Raw genomic sequence first — 20,975 nt, 5'->3', positions numbered from 1 at the left:
GATGTCCAATTCGGACATGCATGTTTGAATTGGTAGTATGCTACAGACAAAGTCTCCTTCATCTCGTTTTCAACCAGGCAATGTCACGGATGCTGTTAATTTGCACCGGAAGTAATAAGCGTAACGTAACAGGGAACCTGGCGGAGTGAATTTTGGTTGTGTACCTGCACATGCTGCCCGTTATCCACGCAACATGAATCATAAAGCCGAATAACTTGGAATTTGATCTGTCGGCGCCATGAGAAGCGTCCACTAGAAGCATTTCACGAACGCGGACGGACATTACTCTCATAAGAGCTATCTGAATCGTTATTACTTGATAAACTTTCTACATCAATTCAACATAACACTGGTAAGTTACAGCACACTAATAAATACAGCCCACTTGATCACCCTCTTCCTGAGACAATACCCGAGCTACATTTCCCTTCGTAGCGCTGAAACCATGCAAGTACGCCTGAATTCTCTCTCTTGGATGGACTCGAAGTCGTAGCTCTGTGCATCTAGCATTGCCATAATATTGCGCACGTCTACAGACTCGGTTCCGAACTGGTGTGCTCCGATATGTATTCTAGAATGCGTTTGGGGTTCGCTCCTGCTCGACGGGAAGTATCCAGTTGCTGAAGCACCTCTGGTTCTTTTACCTTTCTTCGTTCATGATAAGTCTGGTAGAAGGCAGCACCTACCGCGTGGTTGTGATCTTGAACGCGTTCGTCACAAGTATCTCCCAAACGTTGGTGAACTTGAAACAGGCAGAAACAAAAACAAATTGTCAGTGTTGTTAATAGTTAACGAATTAAAACTCGTCGTACGCACGCGTGCATCACATCATATGCGGCGTGTGTGGTGAAACGGCCTTGCCCCTGTGTTGTCGCCTTGGACACGGCGTTTTCTGGCGTGTGTGCATCGGTAGGTTTTGTTGTAATACAGCAGCTCGTCGGGAAGAAGAGCTGATCGGATGCCAGCAAGTTGCAAACTTCATTGATTTCACAATTCTACTGTAGTCGACGACCGTACTGTGAAAGGCTACAAGTATCCGAAAACAATACAAATTTGAGGTCAACAATATTCTTCGCGAGATCCCCTTCATCGCTAGGGGATGGTGCTGGTTGCATGCAATCGTTCATCAACTGATTACGATTGTGAGGGGTATTCCACAGGCGTACATAATAACTACCTGGATCGCTGGAAGCGACGTCACAGTGCCGCACTTGGGCTAGGAGACCCAGTCTGGAACGCTTCCGCGCGTACTTCCGATCGTCTGCGTGCTCGCCGTTCGATGAAGCCCCTAGTGAAACGTGAAGGCTCCAAACAGGTGGTTCGACGTCCCGCGAGAAGTGAGCGCTTTCTAAAATGGGCTCTTGCGAACACATGAGTGACCGTGGGAATTTAGAGACACTAGTTCCAGCACCTCTGCCCTGTCTAAGACGGAGGACACAGCCATTCTCATGTGGGGAGTGATGTTCGCGAAATCATAGTCGATTACAGCTGCACTAACCTAACCTCTAGTTTGGCCTTGCTGCTCTGACTGGAATAGAAACGGCAGCGACAGGTAATTTTGACCTGCATAGTCGTAACGTAATGTCCATTCAGCTTAGTTCTACGTATCGCGTTTTGATCGTTGCCGTATGATCTTCGGAGGCAGAAGACGCTGAACCAGAGCGTGGACACTTACTAGACAACAGACTTAATACGAAGCTGGCAACATCGCAGTCCCGTGTTGTACCATTCGGCTCCGGCCAAGATGCCTCTGCTCGGTACAAGATTCACAGAAACTATCTGATCCGCTCGACCCGGCGGCAACTGCGTGCACGACGGCAACATGTCCATTAGTCTCTACATTCACAACCGCTGGTACGGTATCAATGTCATTGTTCTCGTAGCGAGAATAAACTATTTCGTAACTTCCACAAGTTCCAGCTTCCACAGTATCACAACGAACGACTGTATAACGGGGAACACGCTTACCAGCTCGATTTCGTCACATAATAGCATCACATGCGCTGGCGTGGTGGCCAGCGCGCTCACGGGCACCATAATATGTGGTAACAATAGCAGCATCTACACATTCATCGTGAAAGGATGTTCCACCAGTACCCAGAGCGACGCGTTTGCCACGTCCATGAGCGGGAGCTACTTCACCATTGTGATATCGAACTCCTCTTTTACCTCCACGTACGACGATGTTACCACGTTGCTGCGTACGTGCACGATCTTGTTCTCCTCTTGCACCACGACTTTCCTGCAGCGACCTCGGGTACAGTGGTGTTACGTCGCGCTGAAGCGCGTTCACATCTTTATGGCTAGTCTCGAGGAGGCAGCAGTCAGGAGACGCACATCCCGCGAAACAGCCATGGCTACGCTTATGACGCATTAGGAAAGGCCGCTGCCAAAATAGTCTGTTATTTGGTCGATGAGGTAGTCCACCGCGAATCGCCATGCACCTCGCTGAAGAGGTAAAAGCGGCGATAAAAAACCAGGGCCACAACGACCGCCACGATTATGCCACCAACGGGTGAGGATGAGGAAGAGGCGCACCTGTGTTGCAACCAACAACGAGGCTGGGTTGCAGCCTCGAGCTGCTTGAATGCTCGGCAACCACCACCGCCCGAGACGATCCTCGAGTCCGGAGCAACGCATCACTTGTGTATCGACAGGAAGCTCCAATTCGGCACAGAACCCTCATCTTCGGCACACAACCTACCCAATTGACTACCAGGGTCGCCAACTCCGATACCGTCGTCTCTTTCCTCAAGGATATATGCTTGCTCCAAACCACATTCGGCCGGACTAAACGGATCATTATACTAACCGGAATACATTGGTGGGAATTTTAATCCGTTTGTGTGAACAACTCGGCCGAACCTGCTCTCAGTTTCCCAGCTTCGTGATCTCCGCGGTTCGCGTTATCGGAGAGGTGCATATTCTACTCGCGAGACGGGACTGTCGTCGGTGAAGCCCTCGAACATGGCGGGTTGTGAGTTGTCAGTGCGACAGCGATGGGCGCAACAGGCTATGGCGCTCAAGCTCTGTTTGTCAACGTGAAAAATAGCCCACTACAATAATAGCACGAAAGGTTCGGTCATGTTAACTTCCAGGTCTTGCTTGGGTTGGTAAACGGCAATTTAGCGAATGGTGTTGTTGCTAGCCAATAAGAATAGCACCTTCAGAATAGGCTACGCAGAAGGCAAGCTGTCGCGCGACGCGCAACCCGCTCAAGACACCTCAGGAACGGCTCCCAACGATGAGCACGGCGTAGTGATATGCATGGATTAAAGACGGGTCTGAAGACCGATCGAAATGGGCATCGTCGTGTGTTTACAATTGCGGATCACTCCTCCAACTATAGCCAGAATTGCCTCCTCCATACAAAGGACGAGGCATTCGACAATACTTGTGTACTCAAGTAGCCTAAGCGAGTCTCTGTCGACGACGTGGCCGCCATTTCACAAACGCTTTTTACGCACCCCACACGCACCACACGCACCTGTGCACGCCACCACGACTACCAACCTGAACCATACGCCAGTCCAGTCTCTAGGAGGCCACTCGCCGGTAGAGCTTTTCATAGGGCTTCCAGCTTCATCGCCACTGGACACGGTCGTCAGTCACCGCGCAGATGCAGATCCACTGCTGGTTGTTGACTTCGCTTGCGTGGGTGACCAGCTTGAGTCGCTACGCAACTCGTTGCATGAGATGCACAAAGAAGTTTTGGACACCAAGGAGCGCAAGCGGCTTCAGGACATGGCGGCTCATAAGGGATCAGTGGTGAATTTCGATGTTGGAGATTTTGTGCTGTGGTCACGGATCGATCAACGCCTGCCCAATAACAAGCTGCTTGGGCAATGGGTTGGCTGGAGTTATATATCCGGTTCGTTTCACTGGACGTGTCCTGCTTGACCAAGAGCTCAAATATCCCCCGCTGAGAAGGAGGTGGTGGTACTGATCAGAGTTTTCAGTTTTCTATACCGTGCTGGCTGGGACGAATGCGCCTCAAGCACTGAGTAGAGATTGCACTGAAGCTCAGGAGCATAGCGTACTCCCCGCAATGTCAGCGAGCACCTCCCACCAGAGGTCTTAAGAATAGTTCTGACACAAACTCAACGGCATACAATGGTATCGCTGCTATATGCACTAGTAGCAATGTGACGGACCAGCACGTCAATATATTCGCGGGGTATACATTCGAATGTATTGTGGTACATCGGAAAAGGTGATTATCGTCTATTCCAGCATGGATTCTGACTTAGAGGCGTTCAGCCATAATCCTACAGATGGTAATTTGGCGGCACTAGCTTTTCAGCTAACCGCAGTTACCAATTATCTGAATCAACGGTTCCTCTCGTACAGGGTTGGTGGTGACAAATGGAGCAAAAACGTCATCCACAGTGATCGAGACACTCAAAGAGCGACATTCGACGAGTATGTGCGCTCCATCGGTTTTCGCAGGGCGGGGAGATTCGTGTGCTAGTGGATTGGGTGGACACGTACGAGCCGCGGATGCGCCTCGTATCCTATGTCGGTCGCTCCCAGCTGGATAAATAAATTAATGAGACATCCAGGCGGAGACTTCAGGGCGGCGCCCCGGTCACCTCATTTCGAGAACCCGAATCACACCAAGTTTTCCGAGCGCTGTAATGAGTTTGATCGAACCACGCATTGAGACTGCACCAATTCTCCTTCGGACACCCATATAGCTTCCGGCACAGATCTTCTTTTCTACCCGCAGAATGCGCCTCACGTAACGGTATTCGCCCGCAGAACGCGCAACAAGACACGATCGCGTCCATCGGGACAGCTGAGAGCATCCATAGGGATCCGATGGATTTAGCTCGTGCAATGCTATGGTCGTCATTGTTGTCACAGCGTTACTGGGGATATGCCGTACGCAATGCGTCCAACATCCGCAACAGAGTACCTATGAAAGCCAACGTCGACTTCAAGTCCACACTAAGTGTGCTCATCGGTAAATAGCCTCATCGCACACACTATCAAGTTCGGGTCCAAGTGCACAGTATTCCGGCATTGTCAGGCCGGCCGCCGTCTGTGAAAACGTGCTGAGAAAGCTGCTGTGCTCGGTATCGCGACTACTCAAAAATGTACAGGCTCTTTATCCCAAGAACGAGGATGTTCATTACCAGTCTGGACGTTCAGAATATTGATAAGTTGGACATACAGGATCCCCGTACAGTAGCGATGCTCCATGAGCTACATGAAGAAAATACTAAGTCAAATCCGGTCAGCGCCGGTACCGCTACCCGAGCTGGGCAGCAAGTACGAACGCCGACTGACACCAGTCCGAGTGAAGAAGACGATGACACTGGCGCTCCCGAAGATTTTGGGCGCCCAATCCCAACTGGCGTCCTCCACCGCGTTCTTCACAGTGTGCTGCGAAAGCACGCGCACCATCTTCATCGCCAGGTACAACGAAGTTATCCTTGTGGGGAAGGCGACGAGAGCCCCCTCGGACGCCATCAACGTTGCCGTCGTCATGACACTTAGATCGGACTTACAGGCCTTAAGCAGCGCGGTCTCGTCGTGGTCATGGTCATATCTTCGTGCCGCTGTATGCTTGAGTCTCTAAAAATGTTGGTCGCTCACCTTGCTTGGTGCAGGTTTTTGGTGACAAGGCGTCGCATCGGTTCGAAAAGGAACGTGACAAATGAATGGAACAGACGAGACCAAATCATTACCTAAGACCTGTACGTGTGACCTAAGTGAAAACATCCAATTGGCCTTGCTATGACCTGTTCTCCCTGTGACCTGGTATAGGCCCTTCGGGTTTAGCCGCTAATTCGAATAGCTCGACTAATGAAAAGGACCGTACGAACAGATCAGCGCCTATAAATCGATTCTCCTAGAAATACCCGAGAGATTACTTGTATATGCACCTGTGGTGGAAATGTCAATCTTTCCAGAAATCTGGCAGTAGTCGTCGTCATTCTGCACGTGATATATAGGCGGACAACGCGAGATTGATGCTGATGTCGCATAGCTGGATCGAAGCTCAGTCTTCAAAATAAGCCCGATGTCTGAATTATGTGCTCATTTCTTATTAAACCGATTTCCCGCTATATTAAAACGAGAAACTATTTATGGGGGACGGAATTTTTCGGTACAAAGCACAGTAATAACCAGCGCAGATTCCGCTAACTCAATGATCATAACTTTTTCTACCTGTGTGATCTAGCCTTCTCAATACAACCGGAGAAAAGTCATTAAAATCTACTTGATCTAGTCGTAGATACTTTGATATGCGGCTCTAGAGTGCATCTGTCAAGCAACTAGTTGTGTTCACATCGTATTGAGGCAGGATTGCGAATTGGGTTTCCGGATTGGGATTAAACCGTTTATTCTTCCTACCCACCCCATGGCGTACGGGGTCGAACGTACTGGGAATTTCCTTTTTAAAAACCATCCACTCATTGACGAAGCGCTAGTTATCAGTTTTTCGGTGCCAAATACTTGTAAAATTGAAATAATTCTAGGGAAAGTTAGACTTAGATGATTTTATGTGGTAGTTTATCAGCGTTCATTTGCTGTGACGGATCGTAACGTCTTTGAAACGTTCAACCTTAACATATTTCGCCAAAACACTAACATAGTTAGTCATTATCGGAAGCAGACAGGAAATGTCGTTTCCACCTCGTCCCTGCCTCATCTCCTCCCTATCCCTATGATAACTTGCCTATATTAAGTCAGAAATTGCAAATAAGCTCACATGTCTGGAAATTTCGAACTACTATTTGCCAACAGCAAAATTACTCAAAACCAAACCCTTAGCGAAGGGACGGCTGGACGGTTCTATGGCCTGGATGCGCCGCGGCCAAGTGCAGGAGGAAGATTAGGGCGGCCGCCGCGCCACGCTGAAGGGGTGGTGGCCTGGAGGGCGGCGCGGCCAGCGGCAGCAGGAGGACGACCGCGACAGCAGTGTCACGCTGAAGGGGGTAACGGCCTGGAGGGCGGTGGGGCGGCTGGAGCACAGTAAGTGTTTGGGTTGGATTTTTATGTATGTAATAAATGATTCGCCATGTTATTGTTATGACTAGAGACTACCCTTGATACTTTCACTTAGTGCGTTTAAGGTCAGCTTCCTGTCCGTACCAAAACTCTTCCAGAATTAATACGGCTTCTTCGTGACTTATATTTTCCTGTTTGGTGATTGTCAGGACACGTCCAATGATTCGCTTGCGTCTGAAGAAGTATCGCTTCACAAAAGCACTATTGCGCCAAGTCGAGCCGAAGCGTTCTTCGAGATTGCGAACTGGTGGCCCTCCACGCCCATTCCTGCCACACTTAGCTAAGACACATTCTGCACGAGGATCGAGGTCCAGAATGGCAGAGATGGCTGGAGCGACAGAGCCACAGATTCGACGCTTAGGTCGGTGGAATGCTGGTGTGTTACCTTACAGCTTTACCGCGAGATGCCATGCGCTCACTTGCCCGCTTTCCCCAGTATCGGCGTACTTTCATCTTAGAACGTGGAGTTCTCGTGCCGCCAGACTCGTTTGGAGCGAGAGGTATTTCGCTTCATCGAAGCCTTCATGGAAGCGTATACAATTAAGTTAGCTCCACACACCTCAACGGGGGTCTTAGAGTTGTTGTTGTACCTCCGTATTGTCGTTCTACAAGATGCAGTACGTTTACGTGAAGTACGTCTGGCGCACAAGCCGTGGGCGCACCCTCTTTTCAACATCAATGAATTCAGTTCATCCGCCGCTGTATTAACGACAAAGATGTTAACGTAACGGAAATATCACCACTGACAGTCCGTTTGGGCAACGTAGTTCCAGGCCTTATGGATCACCTGAAGCATCAACATCAGCAAACGTTAGGACACATCGACAGCAAAAATTAGCAAAGTCAGATCGGAGGAGGGGGGGGGGGGGGGGGGGCTGCCGTTCGCCTCACAGAGAACTGTAGTAGTGCCAAGGAAGCTTCGGCCTCGTTGGGTACATCTGCACAAGCCGCACTCGTGTCTCCTACATACCCAATGGTGAGATCATTCCAAACGCTACCTCTTGGAGTACAAGCCAAGAGCGTCGAATGCTTCACGGTAGCGTCATCATTTACACGATATGTCATCGGGGTTTTGGCCGCATTTTCTGACTTAACCCTTTCGCGATGAGAGCACCGTTTTCGCCCTTTAAGGCGTTTTGCAAAACAAGGTACAAATACCCCTACTAAAAGGGGGCATTTTTCGCCCTTTACCACACTTCAACTGCAAATCCACCATCGTTTTAAAAAAATCAGAAAAGGTCCGTCGCGTAAGCATCATGTAATCATATTTAATATAAATATCAAGATGTAGTTTCCCACACATATATCCGCCAAATCACAGTAAATGGCATGTCCCATGATACACCGAACCGCAGTACCGTGATTTCGTTAAAGGGCGAATTTTGCAACTTTTTACAATTAAATGTCTTAGATTTGTATAGTATAGTTAATTGAGGTGGCTCGCGAAAGGGTTAAGCACTGTAATGTCGTACCACTGCTCCGGCTCCAGAAAATTTTGTACAGGTTGCAGCTGAACACTCCATCAGAAAAAATAAGTACAATCCAAGAGCACGTATAGGACACCGCGTTGCTCCGTGATGGTCGTTCCTTCTGGAATCCGCAGGATAGCTGGTTGCTGTCGCGCCAGAAAGCGTTTTACAGCGCTCTTGTACACCGAAACACGTTAGGGTTTAGCATCTGAAAGTAAGGCCCGAACGTCAGCAACTCCGCCACCGCAAACTCCTCTTCTTCAAACACGTCCTTGGCCGAGCTGTGACACCGGGCGTTGTCGAGCACCAGGACAGCCTCATCCAGAGGTGGTGACGCCTGGATATGGCGCAGGAATCGCCGAATATGCTCGCTCGGCAGTTCCGACGTGAACTAGCCGAACTGAGAATCATGGTAGGCTACACCCGTGCTCGAGATAACAGCAATAATATGAATGTTATTACCTTTGCTTGCCACGCTTGTCTGAACTGCATACTGTTGGGGAAAACAAACCAAAATGGGCACCCAGAGTTTGGATCGTGTATTTGGCACCGCAATGTGGAGGTGTGTCCTATACGTGCTCTTGGATTGTACTTATTTTTCTGATGGAGTGTTCAGCTGCAACCTGTACAAACTTTTCTGGAGCCTGAGCAGTGGTACGACATTACAGTGCTTAACCCTTTCGCGAGCCACCTCAATTAACTATACTATACAAATCTAAGACATTTAATTGTAAAAAGTTGCAAAATTCGCCCTTTAACGAAATCACGGTACTGCGGTTCGGTGTATCATGGGACATGCCATTTACTGTGATTTGGCGGATATATGTGTGGGAAACTACATCTTGATATTTGTATTAAATATGATTACATGCTCGCAGCAGACCCTCTCATCGCTGAAGTAGTCACACCGGAGTTGTGCAACAGAGCGTTCTGTCACTCGTTGCCTCGCCACCCGCGTGTGCTTCTCTTCGAAGACATGCAAGTTGGGGCTTAGCTTTGCAATCGATTTGCGCAGATATATACATTTCGTAAGGCAATATATCCGACAGGATTCTGAATTTGAGCGCTCACGTTTTGAATTTGAGTGCTGACTGAGAATAACGCCGTGCAACGGTGTAATTGGTCATGAAAGTTGGTTATTGGTGAGGAGTCCAGTTTCTACGAATCTGAGAAAATGAGCAAAACCAAAACGAATACTGAAAGCATGGCTGACAGCAGCGACGGAGGCTGGATCGATGGCCTAGGAGGCAACAGCAGCTCGAGTGAAGAAGGAACCGCGCCTCCCGTGAGTGCAGTTGATGCCCTCCTTGTCGGGTTGTGTATTGGAGGCTCGCCAACGGCGAAGTTGAAGGTTGGGCCTTGGACCTGGACCAGTGGTAAGACATGCAACAGTAGGAGATCTCAGAGAACTAGGTCCCTGTATGAGAAAAGGGCAAAGTCCCGTAGGAGCTGGTAGTAGCTCAACCGTTAATCTATCTTATATTTCCTTAGGTGAAGAGCGTTCGGCCGTCGGGTTTGGTTTGACGTCCAACACTCCTGTCCCCGAGGGTGGTCCCCTTCTTGAGGAGCTGAAAGATGGCGCTGCTCACGTAGAGAAACTGGAAGCTGTTGATTGGTAGCAATTTCGTAAAGGAAATCTAGGACCCTCTAGGAATGTTTTTAGAATTTCCTAGCACGATTTAGAGGTCGCTCATTGGTCTATCGGATAGCCGAGGATTGTAGCTTTCTGAAACGACAAAACAAAATTAGGTTTTGGCCGTCGAGCTTTGTCGCCTCGGGCAATCTTCTCTATTTCTTCGAGTTTAGATGTGGTGAACGGTGCTAGAGGAAGCCAAGACGCCGCACATTCGCGACGCACTGGGTTTTCCAAAGATTTATATGCGTGGGCGATCCTCACCTGTAAGTTACTGATTGCGCTAGTGTGAACCTGGTGCCACACTGGGCCTTCCAAAGGGTTCATACGTAGATAGCAAGTGCGCCGTAAGCAGGACGCCGCCAATTCAGTATTATACTGGATTGCCTCCTCAGATTTGCTATCGTAATAAGGGCAATACAACCACAGACAATAATAAATACGGCCGCAAATACTGCAATGCTGTATTAAAGCTCAGTCTCACTACCAACCGCAACAAGCGTCGTCACATCCCACATGTTCCTGTTTGCACGAAGAAACATTATGTTCAAAATTCGCAGGCAGCATACTTGAACGTTGCACAAGCTTGCATTGCAAGAAACGTCTCTCGCTCTCGGAGGAAGTTGCTTTAGCATCGAACTGTAGGTAGTTCCATCGGAGCGCCCTCCCGCCTTGGTGCGCTTGCTTGGTCCCGTACGCAGAATGTGGGTCGCGTAATCTTCTTCGCGCTCTTTCCGCTTGGCGCCGCGCTTCTGCGCTTCGAATCGCTTGATGACAGCTTGTTCTGCACCGAAAAGAACACCCGCGCTGATAGCTTTGACCACAGCCGACTCGAACACAGGCGAGTGTATAATCTTGGTGGTGGGCTTAATCTGATCACGCATACAGTGATAATCGTTAACCACAGAGTTAAACAACAGGCGGATGTCCGGTAGGTCAACGCTGTCGCACTGCAGCTTCTCGGTCACACTGTCGAACTTCTCCATGTGCTTGAGCAGCTCGAGCAACTTGCAGTGCGACGCTCCGGTCGGCATTAGCCCCTCCACAGCATCCACAGTCTTGATCTGGGGGCGAATGCGTTCGTTGCGCTGGAGCATCTCGTAGCCTGAACTATATTTTGTAATATTCCGTTTGATAGGGCGAAGACTAGTGGCTTGGCGAGCTCGGCAAAGTTATTGATTTGAGATAATTTCGACATGAGGTTGTTAACCTGAGTTAATAACGGTTCGAATTTGACAAGAAACCGCTTAACCGCCAAGTTGAGGCGGTGACTGGCACAACCGACCAGAGGAGCCCCGAGCTTCGTGGCGACCGACTCGTTTGTGCTACAGTTGTCGTCAACGACGAAAGCGACTATGTCGATTGTCTTGTTGTACACCTCAAGCACAGCAGCGAAGAGGTTGACGTGTGCATCCGCATCTTGCGACCCCTCGTCGAGAGGTGACACCGCGAGAAGCTGTAGGCGGACTTCATCGTTTTCCTCAAACACCGTTCACGGCCACGTAGTGCATGCAGCCATGCGACCACCCGTCGAACATTATTCCAAAACAGCTGCCCAAAATCTCCTCGAGGTTCTTGCCTACCTTCTTTGCGACATGGTGCATGCTGTTGAGTAGCACGCAGGGCGACACTGCCTTCCACTTCGACATCTCGCGTGTGAGCTCGTTGTCGACTTTTGAAAGCATATTCCGCTCGACCACCCATCGCATCCACTGGAAACGATGGGACGTCTCCTCCGAGACGAACCCAAACGCCTGGAGGCGTGGGGTGGTCGACTGTGCCGCGGCGAATTGGTCCTTGAAGCCATCGTACTAGTGGGCGAGGTGGGCAATGAGGTTTGAGTAGCCGGTGCCAGCGAGCTGCTTGCGTTCACTATGTGGTGTCGAGAAATGCAGTTGAGACAGGGTGCGCAGAAGGCTCGAGGCGCCGGCGCCAACTGGCAAGTCACAACCCATCGCCAGTCATTGGACCAAACTCCCCGATCGCTGATTGGCCTAAATAGGCCGGTGACGATGACTCGTCGACGGTCCCAAGTCAAGCGCGGACGGTTGCAGCTCACTAAATTGTGCGAACCAACTGGCAAGATCCGAACTTATGAGTCGGCGGCGCCTGTCCCCAGTCGTTGGTGTCGTTTCAGCGGCCGTTTGAGTCGTCGGTAACGCCGCCACGTCGCAGAGAAAGCGCCGAAGAGTCGTGAGTTACAACTGGCGGTCCAAAAACGGACGCGTTTATACTTTATATTTGTATTGATCGATAGGAAACTTAAGAGAAGACAAGATAAGCCTTCGGGCAACAATAACAGAAGAGCTTTTCCTCCCAACCACGCAAGGGCGACACCGGTGCCTGCAGTGAACGACCTGGTAGGTAGGATTATGACTGTCGGTGGGCACATCTACTAGTGTAGCGTGTGTTCATCCCTGGCAGGACCAAGAGTGGCCGGTGTATTGGTAGCGACGAGTCGTCGCCAGGGACTGGAGGAGCGAGAGCGCACTCCATTTATTTCTTCCCGCCGGAGTATAGCTCCGGCACCCTCGTATCACGCCGTAACAGGCCGAGACCCTTCCTTCTGAGGGCCTGCGAGGTATATTTTGTGTGTGAGAGCGTGCTAGCCTTTGCTCATGGCTAGTGACGCTGAGTCTTCCGTCGGTCGACGAGCGGAAGTTCGGTGCACAGAGGAAACACCAACCCGGTGCAAGGGAAAATTCCTGGGCCTTCAGGTTCTAACCCTAACAAGCCCATTGAGTCTTCGGTGACATGGGGGGTGTTGTTAATGGGGAAAGTGTGCCAATATATAATTTAGCGCGTGTTCCTACACAACACTACCGCATTCTTGCAGCGGTACATCCGGTGATCTAGGGACTCGTCGAAGTAGGCGCAGATGTCCTTGTTGTTTGACGGCATCGTAGTGAGTTCGGAGGGCACTTTTGGAAGTGAGATACAGAGCCAGCGAGTTTGGGATGGCTTCTAACGCTCTTGGAGCTCTGTTAACCAGTGAAAAGTTACCTTGGACCAACTATGAAGCATAGTAATCGCAAGTTGTGGTGGTGAGTGGTGCTCTGACAGCCAGCAGTTTGGCCAACAACTTGGATTTCGTAAGGGGTTGCTTTTGTATAATATAATTCTTGCAATAAAATATTATTTTATTCCAAGAATTGGTACAATGTCATGTTGCATTTTTCTTAGAAGCTCCAACAATTCGTTTTTTTTTATTGAAAAATACTGATTGTAGTGATACTGAAATGTTTTATGCAAACCTCTGACCGTAAGGTATGCTTGTGTCTACACTTTCGAGGTGCGTTACCGTACAGATGCGGCGCCTGCTTCACAGCCGCAGGAGATGCCCGATATTTCTTACTACTTAAGTACATGAATAACCCGATCGCCTGGCCCTGTATTTGTTCGATCTAAAGAATAACAGAATTCTCCTATCCCAGCCTTCGTGGATCCCTAGGTTTTTTATTCAGTCCGTTAGAGTTAAAAACCAACAACATAGCTTGGACTTGCCAGGAAGCTGGCGCTTCCAACGACAGTCCTTCGATAGTCCTTTGTCTAGCCCAGCTACTCGTCGATGTAGATGCGGCTTGGTAGCGAGAACCCGTTAAACGTAGAGCCTGTGGCGAAGCTATAGGCCCCCATTCGCGGAAACGTGATCCAGTCGCCGACCTCCAGAACGGGCAGTGCAGTCTCTCGGGTGATCGCATCCTTGCCGTCCATCGTCGGGCCCCACACGCTACACGCAACCGACTTCGATACATTTGCGTTGGCTGTCTTCAGCACTAAGGGGTTCGACACCACGCACAAATGCGGTGTGCTAAAGGACCCGTGCTTGCCGTCGTTCACAATGTACATGTAGCGCGGCAGGTTCACTTCAGTTTCGTCGGCGGAGGTGCGTGCAAGCCCAGTAAGCTCCGGGTCAACCTTCCGCCCGATCACATTAACGGTGAGCGTGGCGCAAGCAGACACGAAGTACCGCCCGGGTTCCGAGATTATTTCCACCCCGCAGGCAGCGGGGAACAGCTCGTCCAGCACTTTACTGATCGCTATTGCAGCGTCCTCGAACGTGACAGGACCGAGGTCATCCCCGGCAAAGCCGCCTCCCAGATTCAGTAGCTTAAACTGGTAGCCGGCCTCGAGCCCCATTGTGAACGCCTGTTTGGCTCGCATAATGGCATCGACGAATGCGCTAGCTTCCAGAACGCCCACGCCGACGTGGAAGCAGACGCCAACAACGTTAAGCTTCAGGCGTTTTGCCGTCTCCAGCAGTGCCGGGACACCCGCCATGGGGGTACCGAATTTCGGGCCGAACTGGTGGCGTGCCTTGGAGTCGTCGACTTGCAGACGCAGCACGAGCTTCGCCTCGGGGAACTCGCTCTTGATTTTGTGCAGCTCATCGCCCGAGTCGAACACCATGAGCGGGACCTTGTGCTCGCGAGCGAAGCGCAGGTGCGAGCGCTGCTTCATGGTGTTGGCGAAGATGATCCGCTCGGGCGGCACGCCATGCTCCAGAGAGAGCGCCACCTCCGACTGACTGGCGCAGTCGACGCCAGCCCCGAGCTTTGCCAGCAGCGACAAAACACGCGTGTCCGGGTGGCACTTGACGGTGTAGAAGGGCACCACGCGCGGAAGCTGCGCCACCATGCGGCGGTATTGGTTGGCGACGTGCCGCAGGTCGATGGTGTAGAAGGCGTCCTCGGCTGCGTTGCCCATCGTTTCAATGTGTGCTCGAGACGCCATCAGCACGCGCTCGTCCACCGTAGCAGTAGCAGTCGCCATCTCGGAGATTGAAGTGATCCCTACGGTGCAGTTTCAATTGTGTGAAGACTTGGCAGTGCCATTTCTCCATCGTCGGGCGGAGGCGTCATCGGGGCGTTTGCGCCTCCGCGAGGGCAACACAATGCAACATGCGGTGGCGTCTGAGCATTGGTGGAAAACGAAGTCACGGACCTGGTCTTGCACTTGCTGACGCGGAGCAGGAAGTGGCGTCGGTCTTCCTGCAGGCACTTGGTCACAACACGCACAAACTACTCCACGTGTTAACGGTAGCAAGGGTTGTGGCGCTAGTGGGAGATGGGCAGCATTTCTACTCTTAACAGATACCAGTAAGTCGGTCGTGATATGAAGTTCAGCCTCGAAGGCTTCAACTTGCTTTCTCCTTCAGCTTGAGCTGCTCGATCTTGTGCGAGTACCTGCGTCGCCAGGCAGTAATGGCGAGCCCAGCTGGAACGTTGTTAAACCTGGACACGACACCCGCTGCAGGGTCGACTTGCGTGGTGCCACGAGCACAGTCGGTGGACTCGCCGCCGTCACCTCGAGCGCTTGAATCTATTCGGCAGGCTGTGTAAACGAGGCTGTCCTGCCTGCCGTGCCGGCGCATGCTGCCAGGAGCCATGCCCCGACATGCTTGGAACGGAACGGAACCTTCTCCCCATCTCGCACTCGAATCACGAGGCGAAAAAACTCGGTTGTGCGATTGCTAGCAGCAGCTTGCTGCATCTACCTCTGGATACTGCCACCAGACGATCACCATTCTTTTGTGTGGGCGCCAACGGCGACGTGCCGCTTCAAGCTGGCGCCGTGCGTCCAGCTGGTGACCGGCGTCATGGCGTTGAAAGCGCAGAGAATCGGGGCGAAACGAACTAGGCTTTCTTTGCTGATCGATGGTCTGCTTGGCGAAGCGCCGTACTAATGTCGTCCGCAACACCACTCTCGATTTGGACTCGCAGTGCGCACGCCAGCGGCGATCTTCGAATAGAGCTTGAAGCCGACAGCGCACCCACCAGCTTCCAATGACTATCGACGCGTTTCCCAGAACCCGGCGGCGGCGAGCTCGCCCGACTGGCTCGCGCCTGCCTGTCAAGTCCTCCGCGCTGCTCGCAGCGCTGCTCTTCAGTATGGACGGCCTCGATGGCATGACGTCCGTGGTTTCTGCTGCATCGCCGCTGCTTCGAGGACTCGAGGCGCCGCTGGACGACAACTGGGAGAGGATACTGGCTGAAGGAGGCGATGCAGAAGGGGGCAGCACGTACTGCCACAACTCGGCGTCGTTCCTGGGCGTGGGCAACACCCAGTGCCTGCACGAAAATCTTCGAACGGCCGTATTCCTGCTGGCAGTGATCGTCGCCGTGTCGATCGGCGTAGATCGGCTTATCCACTATATTCGCACCGCCATCAAGTGCCCGCAGCTCCGCAAGATCGTGAACCGCATCTTCGAGGAGGTGATGATCCTGGGCTTCCTGTCCATGGTAATCTTCACGCTCAACACCAGCGGAGCCATGAAGTCGCTCGCGTTGAACAATCTCACGGCCTCGGAGCAGCTCCACTTCTACGAGTTCTTCCACTACGTCGTGTTCCTCACGATGATCTACTTCATCGTTATTGTGCTGCTGCTGCTTTTCATCGGTACAGTCGTGCCCAAGCTGGTCTGGGAGATCAAGAAGCACCCGGACGAGCGACGAGAGAGCATTAGTGACATCCATGACGACACCTACGACCCTCGATTCCCTAGCATCGCTGGAAGTACGAGTGATCGTGACGACTGTGGTAGCAGCCGCCGCATGCGGCACTCCTTCATCCGAGATGCTTCCTCGTTGGCTCGCGACCTCAACCCGCACAGCTCGGGCAGCAGCTTCATGGACGATGGAGAACGCACTCTCGACACGCCATCCGACGACTACTACGTTGCGATGCGCGCCCGCCAACGCTCTGACGGAGATGGTGTCTACCGCACAATGGCCATGAGGACAAGGGCGCTGTCCGGTATGGACCTCGTCTTGGGATCACGAGCCTACAGTCTGCTGCTCCAGAGATACCAACGCGAAGGCTGTGGGTTCCGCTTCAACATCCGCAAGCAATGGAACCTGTGGAAGAGCTTCGAGATCCTCGCGTACAACATCTGCCAGAACAGGAGCGGCTACATCTACAAGAACCCCTTCGAGATGGAGCGGCTATTTGGCGTCCGACCGACATCACCTGCTCGTCCGTGGGTTTCGTCAGAAAATGGTGGCGCTCATGAAGAGGATGGCGTTGAGCACGAAGATGACGAGAACCGGATGAGTTACGCTAAGTACCACGTGCTGTGCATGCGCAACTTACTGTTCCACATGACGAACATCCATCCCAGCGCATTCCTCATTCTCCTGGTAATCTGCCTGCTGCCGTCTATCTTCCCTGAGCAAGATCACTGGATCTTCATTGGTGTGGGAGGTTTGCTGTTGCTCGTGAACGTCGTCATCTTCTTCAAAGTGCTGAAGATATTGCGAGGCATCGTAGACGACCGTCTGCGCATCATTACGATGCGAGACATTCAGACGCGACTCGACAAGGTAGTCAAAGCCTCGGGAAACCGTAGTCGACGCAAACGGTGGCAAAACAATGCATCCGTTTCCGAGTCTGCGCCAGCATCAGCTGAGGAATCTACCGAGGAAGACTCGAATTCCCCTGGCGATGACCTCCAAAGTATCGTGAAAGCTCGTCGCAAAAAGGGACCAATGAAGTTCAAAGTCGCCGCTCTTGCCGTTCGTGCCATGATCCGAATGCAGATGTCTGCGCTTTGCCATCGCCAGCTTCATCACCACGACGACCGGTTCTGGTTTAATAGTCCGAAGCTACTGCTGCGGCTCTTTCAATTTGCCACCATTGGACAAGCGTTCTACTTGGTATGGCTCTCGCTGGTTGAAATTGCCAGCGTCACACACTCGTCCCCATCAAGCGGTGGATCAGCACTTCTGGTTGTTATGGTAATTTTTCCAGCGCTGTCACTCATCGTAATCACCCCACTCACGATGCCAAGCCTCGTGTTGGTCATGAGTCTCACAGGCATTTTTGTGGATCTCAACGTTAGCAACGGCGAAGAGGGAATGAGCCACCACAATGTGACCCAAGAAGAGGTGAAGACGCACATGCGAATCATGCGGCGTTCGTTCCTGAAGAGCCACTATACTGATGGAGCAGGTTACCAACCGCCGCCTGTGACTCCGCCGCTTGGTCCTGCCGCCCCAACAGATTTGCCCGACCCGATTGGCGATCAACGAGACGCGGTGGCATCACCGTCTAACGTATTCCTCCGCATCTACGACTCCCCAGCACCTTCTGTCAATGCTAGACGCAGCGGTTCCCTTTACTTTCCTGGAAACACCAACTCCATCGGCCACAACAACTCCCTTGGTCGCAATAACTCACTTGGTCGCAACAATCCTCTCAGTCGATGGAGAGGCCACAGCAGGTCTGTTGGGAGCATCGGAAGTGCTTCGAGTTATCAGGATGACGGTGGATACGGCAGCTCTAGGCGGGCCTTCAATCTCGCAGCTTTCCAATCCATGGGTGGAGCCATTCCTGCGAGTGCGAGTGCAACAAGTGATAAAACTGACAATGTCGACAACCAAGCAGCTCAATCGGTGTCATCGTTCGCCAGCAGCACGAGCAGCTTGTGCAGGAGTCCTCGGCCGTCTCGGATGGAGATCAATGTTCCTGGACCCACGATGAATTGGAGCCAGGCTAACGTAGATCCAGATTTGGATATCGGCAACAACAACGCTGATGGGAACAACGAGCAGGAAAACGACCAGGACCAGATTCCTAGCCCAGTGTCGGCAACCTTCAAGAGCTACTGCTCTAAATACGGCGGTTACCCTGACTTGTAAACGCCATGGACGTCTAGCTGGATTTTGCATGTTGCCTTTTGGATTAAGCGAGCAACACATCAAAAGCATAAATAAGAACCACGAAAGCGAGGTACACAATACTAGCAATGCAAAACTCACATAGCCAACGCTTCCGGACTCAAAACACACTAGCTTCGGCTGGTGCAGCAGCAGCCGGAACCAACCAGGAACAACCCGTAAGTGAGGAAAATCAATGTTTCTTTAAACCCTTGATCAGGCGCCAACCAAAAGCGAAAGCAGACCGTACCATCCATGATCACACTCTCAAGCGAAGAAGACAGTCTTGCTCGAGCGGGTGAATATGTCTTTTTCCCAAATCCAACGAGGTTCTTGAGCTGCTTTGTTTCTGGTAGTACACCATGCCTCATGCCGCTCCTTCTACGCTGGCTGAGGCAGCCGCCCCAAGTGGCTTGTAGGCGTACTTCGGTCGGAGTGCGCGCTTCTCCTCCTGCAACATTAGAATCAAACAGAGCGACACATCCGTCAGCTTTGCTCAACAAATGCACATCTTACCGTAGTCAGGCCTACGTACCATCGATGTTTTTTCGTCGGCATACACCAGTCCGAGGTCGTTTTTCACCGCCTTCTGTGCTGCACCGTCGAACACGTTCGTATTGCTCACCGTCACGCCCTGAGGAGGCGCCACAGCTGTGACTCCAGGCGGCGGCACACCCACCGGCATCGGTTGACCCGCGTATGGAAGACCAACCTGCGGTGGCTGCACCACGGTCCCCGGTGGCGGCGGACCTCTTGCCCACGGCTGCGGCACGCCACCATACGCCGGGTAGCCCTGTGGAGCCACCACTCGAGGGGGCGGCATGCCACCGCCAGGAAATCCTCTGGGTGGAGGTGGCGGAATCGCCCCTCCAATCCCTGGGGGCGGGGGCCGCATCGGCATTCCGACGCCAGGCGCGCCTGGGTACTGCATCGGGGGAGGCGGTCGGCCGCCAATGAACGGCGGAGGCGGCATGCCTCGACCAGGGTAGTTGCCCATCATGGGCGGGCCATGTGCATCCAACCTCGGCTTCTTGGTGACTCCTCCGTCCGCGTCTGTAATAAAAAAAATATAAGAGTAAATGAAAAAAAAAACTTGTCAGACGTTGCCTACAGCGACGTATGTGGATATTGAGACTCACCCGGCACGCCTTCCATGCCGTAGACCTCGACGCTCACGCTCTCCTTGCCGGGCTTGGCGTTCGGGATGCTCTTGAGGCTCTCCTTGTGCACCTGCTGCGTGTGAATGAGCATGCCGCTGACGGTGCTGAGCTTCTTGTAGCACGTGGGGCACTTGAAGTGGCGCGCCTTCTGGTGCAGGATCAGCACCTTCTCGTCGTCGAAGTTGCGGTCGCAGTAGTAGCAGAAGATGCGTCGCTGCTGCGAGGCCTCGGCGCCCTCGTCGCGCCGCTTCTTCTTGCCCATGTCGCCCGACCTTCTGCGCCACGACGATCCGTTATTGCCCCGAGATTCGTGTAACACACACCAGATTTGAAAGCGATGTGGTGCACACAAGGTATCCATTTTTGCGCACTTCCAGCAGCTCATTTGACTTTGGACGATGGTGGCCGTGCTGTTCGTGTGCCTGGGCAACATCTGCCGCAGTCCCGCGGGCGAGGCCGTGCTCAAGGGCATCGTGGCCGAGAAGGCGGGTGCCGACGCGTCCTCGTTCCACATCGACTCGTGCGGCACCGGCGGCGGCAACCCCAACTGGTACGGCGCCGGCGGCTGGTCGTACCACGAGGGCGACGCGGCCGACTCGCGCATGACCAAGGAGGCCAAGAAGCGCGGCTACGTCATGACGTCGCGCTCGCGGCCGCTCAACCGGCAGGACATCGACGAGTTCGACTACATTATCTGCATGGAGGACAAGAACAAGGCGGCTGTGCTCGAGGCCGCCGAGGCGTGGGGCGGCGCTCCGTGCCGCGACCAAGCCAAGCAGAAGATCTCCATGATGACCAGCTACTGCAAAACCTTCAAGGACGCCACGCGCGTGCCCGACCCGTGGTACGAAGGCGGCTTCGACCACGTGCTCGACCTGCTGGAGGACGCCTGCGACGGACTCTACGACCACATTGTGGCCAGCAAGCAGTAGAGCAGGGAAGCCGGTAACAACGAAGACAGCTATTGGACGGCAGCTTCGAGTTTGATAAGCGACATGGCTTTAGAATACGATGAAATCGTCCTCGGTGAATATAT

At 52.5% G+C, this 20,975-nt stretch overlaps 5 protein-coding genes across 5 annotated transcripts; 2 read left to right on the top strand and 3 right to left on the bottom strand.

The window, feature by feature from the left end:
• Positions 1-7,796: 7,796 nt before the first annotated feature.
• IUM83_13725 (Hydroxyacylglutathione hydrolase) lies at positions 7,797-11,219 on the bottom strand (the record flags this gene model as incomplete). Its single annotated transcript, XM_067938419.1, has 2 exons — positions 7,797-7,807; positions 10,820-11,219. 2 exons carry the CDS (start codon positions 11,217-11,219, stop codon positions 7,797-7,799), a joined length of 411 nt encoding a protein of 136 aa, XP_067790790.1.
• Positions 11,220-13,680: 2,461 nt separating this feature from the next.
• On the bottom strand, positions 13,681-14,895 carry IUM83_13724 (Ornithine decarboxylase; the record flags this gene model as incomplete). Its single annotated transcript, XM_067938418.1, has 1 exon — positions 13,681-14,895. One exon carries the CDS (start codon positions 14,893-14,895, stop codon positions 13,681-13,683), a length of 1,215 nt encoding a protein of 404 aa, XP_067790704.1.
• Positions 14,896-15,908: 1,013 nt separating this feature from the next.
• On the top strand, positions 15,909-17,586 carry IUM83_13723 (DNA/RNA-binding protein; the record flags this gene model as incomplete). The annotated part of the gene is made up of 2 exons (XM_067938417.1): positions 15,909-17,444; positions 17,521-17,586. The coding sequence occupies 2 exons, from the start codon at positions 15,909-15,911 to the stop codon at positions 17,584-17,586; spliced, it is 1,602 nt and encodes a 533-aa protein (XP_067790701.1).
• A 1,560-nt stretch (positions 17,587-19,146) lies between these two features.
• On the bottom strand, positions 19,147-20,201 carry IUM83_13722 (zinc finger protein; the record flags this gene model as incomplete). Its single annotated transcript, XM_067938416.1, has 3 exons — positions 19,147-19,230; positions 19,315-19,832; positions 19,919-20,201. 3 exons carry the CDS (start codon positions 20,199-20,201, stop codon positions 19,147-19,149), a joined length of 885 nt encoding a protein of 294 aa, XP_067790702.1.
• A 136-nt stretch (positions 20,202-20,337) lies between these two features.
• IUM83_13721 (Phosphotyrosine protein phosphatase) lies at positions 20,338-20,871 on the top strand (the record flags this gene model as incomplete). The annotated part of the gene is made up of 1 exon (XM_067938415.1): positions 20,338-20,871. The coding sequence occupies one exon, from the start codon at positions 20,338-20,340 to the stop codon at positions 20,869-20,871; it is 534 nt and encodes a 177-aa protein (XP_067790703.1).
• Between the last annotated feature and the right edge of the window lie 104 nt (positions 20,872-20,975).

This window comes from Phytophthora cinnamomi (assembly GCF_018691715.1).
Source record: "Phytophthora cinnamomi strain GKB4 chromosome Unknown Contig44, whole genome shotgun sequence".
NCBI lineage: Eukaryota > Oomycota > Peronosporomycetes > Peronosporales > Peronosporaceae > Phytophthora > Phytophthora cinnamomi.
This window is presented reverse-complemented; position numbering and strand designations above follow the sequence as displayed.